Consider the following 5,676-nt stretch of genomic DNA (forward strand, 5'->3'; position numbering starts at 1 on the left):
GCTGCCCGAAATCTACCTGACGCGCCTCCTGTCCACCAAAGTGAGCGCGCGCTTTCGGCGGGACGCTTTCGGGGCCATTCGGGGGGGGCCTTTTGCTTCTAACCCCGCCCATCCGCTCCTCCCCAAGGGAACGCTGCAGAAGTTCTTGGACGACCTCTTTCAGGCCATCCTCAGCATCCCCCCGGAACAGCCCCCGCTGGCGGTCAAATACTTCTTTGACTTCCTGGAGGAGCAGGCCGACAAACGGGGCATCACCGACCCGGACACCCTCCACATCTGGAAAACCAACAGGTCAGCGCCGCAAACTCCGCCGCGCGAGCCGGCTCGCTGGCAAGCTTTTGAGGGACCCCCCTGATGCCGCCCCCCCCCCCCAGCCGTACCGCCGATCGAGCTCGCCGGATCTGCCGACAACACGCTTCCGACATCGCCACGTCGGCGCGCGTTTCCAACGGCGTCGCTGCCGCTCTGATCGAAAAACGGGTTGGACGCTGTCATCAGTCGGGTCGCAAAACGACAAGGTACCGATTTGGCCGACGCCCCGAGGTTCTCACAAGCGTACGTCGCCATCCAGCCGCCATATCCGTGGGCCCACCCCCTGACTTGCGGTCAGGGGGTGCGCTTGACATTTGAGGCAAACGCCCCCTTCAGGTTGGTCGCCTCCGTCAGGTTCGGGATCGGGGTCCCGAACAAGCTGTCGGCCACTCAACCCGCCGCCCGTCTGCGAAGCCCCCCCTGCGTCGGACTGTCAGCCGCATCCGCCTCACCGTGACTCATTTCAGGCAGGCCGACCTCCGCGAGGTCACGAGCGCCGCGGATCTCGCCGAGGCTCCTGCATCGGACTGTCAGCCGCATCCGCTTCACTGTGACTCATTTCAGGCAGGCCGACCCTCGCGAGGTCACGAGCGCCGCGGATCTCGCCGAGGCTCCGCACGAGTGTGTGTGTGTGTGTGTGTGTGTGTGTGTGTGTGTGTGTGTGTGTGTGTGTGTGTCCAAGCTCAGACGTCGGCGTCGCAGCCGTTGACAAATGTGTGTCATTCCTCCGTGAACGCGCTCTGCTTCCTGTCTCTCGCTGACTGACTTCCTTCCCCGGAGGAAATGATGCTCCTCCTCGACTCCGCTCGCACGTTTTCTTCTGGATATTTTTCATGGCGGCAGGGTGTCTTCGGGCCACCCGCACGTTTGTCGTTTTTTATTGTCGTCACCGACTGACAACTGCGGCCGGACGGCCCCTCGGAAAGGACGCGAGCGTGTGCGTTACCGCTGGAGAGTGACCATAAATCAGAGACGTGGGCCAGAATCTTCGCTCCTCCAAAACGGCAGCCAACGTTTGCCCGCGAACGTTGCGTCCTCAAAGGGAGCAAGCCATTTCCAAGGCTTCATGGGGCAGGGTTGAATTCCGCCTCCGGGCTTCCTGTGTGGACTTTGCATGTGGTCCCCGTGCCCGCGTGGCTTTTTTCCGGGTTTCCTCCCCCAAAACACGCATGCTCGGTTCACGGAACGTCCAAAATCAGTGGTCCCCAAACGACGGCCCGTGGGCCGGATATGGCCCGCCTCCACATTTTGCCCGGCCCCCCTAAACAATACCAGGGACGCATCATATATTTGTTTTTGTTTTTTTTTCCAGTGTGGCCACGTGATCGAGCCTTGCACGTGCATAGAAGCTAACCTTCCAGCTTTCTGCACGCTGATGTTTTGATGTTCGATGTGGGGCGATCTTTGTTGCCCTCCGTTCCAACGTTCGCACAAGCAAAAATGGACATCTGTGGCTTCATGGCGCTTTTCTCTCACACGGGAAGGCGTATCGCTCAAGCCGCCTCCACATTTCGCGGAAGAAGTTACGTGATGAGATCAGCGCGGGGGGGGGCAGAGCAGGACACGCACGGTCTGGATTAGCCACATCAAACGAAGCCATGCCCCCCCACCCCCACAACCCCGTTTCCACGGAAACTCTCTTATCTGGCAAGAAGCACGTTCACACAGGGGCGAGAGGTCACGGTTGGGGGGGGTTGGCAAACAGATGGGCGAACGGCAGGAAGTGACCTTGCGAACAGGATGCGAGAGGCTTCGCAATCGGGAGGAGCCACTTTGCCCATCAGTAGGCGCGCGCGCGCACAAACACGTCATGTGACACAAATAAGTCATGACACACGAGTTGTGTTGTAAGCACATTTGCCGTCGCCCTCCCCCACCCAACGACGACCTCCTGTCCTCCTTTTGCTCTCGAGCGTCATCGCCAATCAAAGGCAACCGTGCCCGGCGCGGCGAGTGAGGGGAAGGGAGCCCGCAGGGAACGCCCTTTGTCACCCGGCCTCCGCGAGTCGACGGACGCGACGCGCGTTTGACGAGTTGCGCTGCAAGCGGTTTGCATGGAAAAGCCTTTTTTTTTTTTGTTTGTCCTTGCGCAGGATTCTCCAACCAACAAGCTGCTCTACGCCAAGGAAATCCCCGAGTACAAGAAGAGGGTGCAGTGCTACTACCGGCAGATCCAGGAGATGGCGCCTCTCAGCGAGCAGGAGATGAACGCTCACCTGGCCGAGGAGTCTCGCGTGAGTGCCGCCCCCGCCCGGCGCCGCCGCCCACGTCGCCCCCTGATGGCCAAACTCTTTTGCAGAAGTACCGCAATGAATTCAACACCAACCTGGCCTTGACGGAGATCTACAAGTACGCCAAGAGATACAGGAACCAGGTAGGAGCTTCTTGCCGTCGCGCGGACCCCCCTCTCGCTGACGCCGAGTGGTGGAGTTGTTTGCAGTCGTCTCTGAGCTCGGGGGAGACCAAGTGTGTCGCTTGTGTCCACTCGAAGCCAAACGGCAAATTTTGGCAGGGAAATTTGGGATGAGGGAAATTATTTTGGGACACTATCAGCGTATCTTCTTGATGCTCGGCAAGAAGGAAGTCGCATGACTGCTGCTGTCCCACTCCGTCAGCAGTGAGGTTCTTCTCCACCTGCGTCGGCCCGTCGCAACCTGAAGTCAAGGCAACGGTGTCACTTTGCGTCGCCTCAAAGTCTGCTTTTTTTTTTGTCGCGCTCCGCTTGTGTCCAGGTGACGAACGCCCTGGAGTGCAACCCGACGGCTCGACGCACTCAACTGCAGCACAAGTTCGAGCAGGTTGTCGCCCTGGTGGAGGACAACATCTACGAGTGTTGCAGCGAGGCCTGAGTCTCCGCCCCCCCCATTGGCCTTCGCTATTGCCGTTTTGCCAGGAGTGAAACACGGTGTGGAGGCCCCCTCAACTACCCCCCCACCCCCTTCCCCATCCGAAAGGCGCCCGGCTTGGCTTCGAAAGGGAGGCCGAGAAGAGACTTCGGTCCGGTCGGCGGGACCCGAGGCCCGGCCGGTCTTAATGCACTGAACCTTTCCCCCCGAGGGAACGAGCCCAATGATGCACTGCGCTGTATTATATCGTGTCCATAGCAATATTTAGAGATGTGTCGTCATGCTTTGGAGTGGCCGTCCGTCCGCCCGTAGGAGCCGACGGTGGTCGTCGTCGTTGATAAAGCCTGTAATGTTCTCAGGTGGGACTCACCGCCGTCAGTGCTTTGAACTTTTTTTTGTCCCCGCGTGCTTTGCGGGCGAAGCGGAGACGGGTCGAGACCCGTAAAGCGGCTCACTGGGAAAAATGCCCTTCGCGGATCGAACGCCGTCGAAGCCGTCCGTCCGTCCGCGCGTCCTTTGCACCGAAGTCGAGGGAAACGTACAGCGGTGGCAAACGTGATCTATTATCTCAAGAGAAATGTCTCCTATGACTGTATTTGTGATGCCAAATGAGCGTGGACGAAATAAACAACGGCGTTTACGCTTCCATTGTGTCTGTGCCGTCGCCGCCATCTGGTCCGCCAAATGTCACCGCGGCTTTCTTTCCAAATGGGGAAATTCAGCCGATGTTTTGTTCGGCAACTGAGAGAGACAAATTAGCCAAAAGTGCGCACGACTTGAATGACTCCAGCTCAACGGTCCAGCGCGACGGTGGTAAGGTGAAGAAACGGATCAACCGTATGACTGGAGCACTTTGAAGCAACCGCCGAGGTCTGCAAAGTGCCCGACGTGGAGCCAAAACAGACGGTCGAAAAATGCGAAAAATGCCCAATCTGAAGAGGACTTTCAAGGATGGCTTGCCGAAAGTTGAGCGGGTGGTCGTGCCGAAGAGAGGGGAAAAGGCTCCGTCCCCTCTCGAACTGCGCTTGGTTCCCCGGACCTCCGGTCGTGTCCGGGCCATTGGGCAGGGGTGCGCAGGAGCTCCGAGAAAGAAGGCGGGGCCGGGCCACATCACGGTTTGAAAATGAATCAGAGGACCGAGCGGCGGCGGCATTCTGGACCGATTGGAATGGAGGATTGGCTGACTCCAAAGTCAAGTGCGAGATGTGAGTTGGAATGAGAGGGAGGAGTCAGAGAAGGATGCTCCGGGTCGCGAGGGAAGACGTGAGAGGAGACTGCAGAAGAGACTTGCATGGAAAAGGAAACGTTTGCGAGCCTCCGGCGAAAGGACCAAGGACCAAAATGGCCTTTTGAGAGCAACCGTTTATTTCCTTCCCGGCGACTTTGGCCTTCATGTTGAAACGTCACAAGGCAAGAATAGGCGGGCTGTTCCTTTTGCGGCATTTGCTACGCCATCACATTCGTCCTTTCAAAGTGGATTAGCGGCTCGCGAGCATCATTTGCACGCCGGCCAGTGAATGGCGAGCGGCGGCACGAGAGTGAAGAAGAGCTGCAAGCAGCGTGAGGGGATGCGGATTAGGAAAGTCATCCCCACCCACCTCTCCCCCAAAACAGGGGAGGGGGGCGGCGGGGGGATAAATATATATATGTGGTGCTTGCTGGCTGCGGACAGTGTCGGTGGGTTCCAAGATGGGACAGAAGGGTGCGTGGGGGTGCGGGAGAACGGGAGCCTTTGAGACAGTCGGGATGCGCAGCTCAAGCGGGGGCCACCTGACTGGAGGCAACGGACGAGATCTGAGTTTTGGAGACGGTGGCAGCCGCCCCGTTGTCTTCGTCTCCAAACGGGTTCTTGCCGCAGCACACGGTGGTGATCATGCAGTTGCGGAACTGAAGGAACAACACAGTTGTGTGACCCACCGCGCCGGGGTTGACGCCCCCCCCCCCAAAAAAAAAACTTCCTGCGACCTTCCACCCGTGATGTACAGACAACAACAAACATTGCGTCAATGGTATTTTGCTCCCAGTGGAATCCTATTGTACATGTGTTGTGAGGGGAAAAAAAAACGCATGCTATATATGAAAACATTTTCAGAAGAGAACTTATTTCAAACGGGAATTTGGCATCGCAAAGTGCGCTCACCTGCTTGTTGAGCAGGATGTAGATGACGGGGTTGTAGAGGGCGGCGCCCTTGGCGAAGAAAGCGGGCGCCGTCATGAAGACGGGCCCGAATTGGGTGCCCTGGTTGGCGAAGATGTACCAGGCCACGCTGGCGTACGGCACCCAACACACCAGGAAGGAGATCACCATGACAACCACCATGCGGGTCACCTCCTTCTCGGCCCGCTGCGTGCTCTCCGACTCCTGCTGCTGCTGCGCCGCCTGCGCGCGCACCAGCGCGTGTGGCAACAAACGTGCGCGTCAATCGCAGTTCCGCCAAGACCGCAAATACTTGGGTGTGTGTGTGTGTGTGTGTGTGTGTGTGTGTGTGTGTGTGTGTGTGTGTATATATATTATTAT

At 58.2% G+C, this 5,676-nt stretch overlaps 2 protein-coding genes and 1 long non-coding RNA gene across 3 annotated transcripts in view; 2 read left to right on the forward strand and 1 right to left on the reverse strand.

Annotated features, from left to right (window-relative positions):
- LOC109507139 (uncharacterized) lies at nt 1-279 on the forward strand. The gene is made up of 2 exons (XR_002166412.1): nt 1-40; nt 128-279. It is a non-coding gene; the product is annotated as an uncharacterized LOC109507139 (long non-coding RNA).
- The window catches only part of plxnd1 (plexin D1), a gene marked incomplete at its 5' end in the record, with an annotated part of 79,520 nt that extends 75,684 nt beyond the window's left edge, over nt 1-3,836 (forward strand). Inside the window, 3 exons of the mRNA XM_019856348.1 lie at nt 2,406-2,546; nt 2,612-2,686; nt 3,045-3,836. Of these exons, the coding sequence (XP_019711907.1) occupies nt 2,406-2,546; nt 2,612-2,686; nt 3,045-3,161 (333 nt within the window). The remainder of the gene's footprint in view (nt 1-2,405; nt 2,547-2,611; nt 2,687-3,044) is intronic.
- A 989-nt stretch (nt 3,837-4,825) lies between these two features.
- exorh (extra-ocular rhodopsin) overlaps nt 4,826-5,676 on the reverse strand; it is a 3,214-nt gene continuing 2,363 nt past the window's right edge. Inside the window, exons 4-5 of the mRNA XM_019856360.1 lie at nt 5,299-5,538; nt 4,826-5,045 (exon numbers count right to left, since the gene is read on the reverse strand). Of these exons, the coding sequence (XP_019711919.1) occupies nt 4,914-5,045; nt 5,299-5,538 (372 nt within the window). The 3' untranslated portion in view covers nt 4,826-4,913. The remainder of the gene's footprint in view (nt 5,046-5,298; nt 5,539-5,676) is intronic.

This window comes from Hippocampus comes, unplaced genomic scaffold, assembly GCF_001891065.2.
Source record: "Hippocampus comes isolate QL1 unplaced genomic scaffold, H_comes_QL1_v1.1 scaffold473, whole genome shotgun sequence".
Classification (NCBI taxonomy): Eukaryota; Metazoa; Chordata; class Actinopteri; order Syngnathiformes; family Syngnathidae; genus Hippocampus; species Hippocampus comes.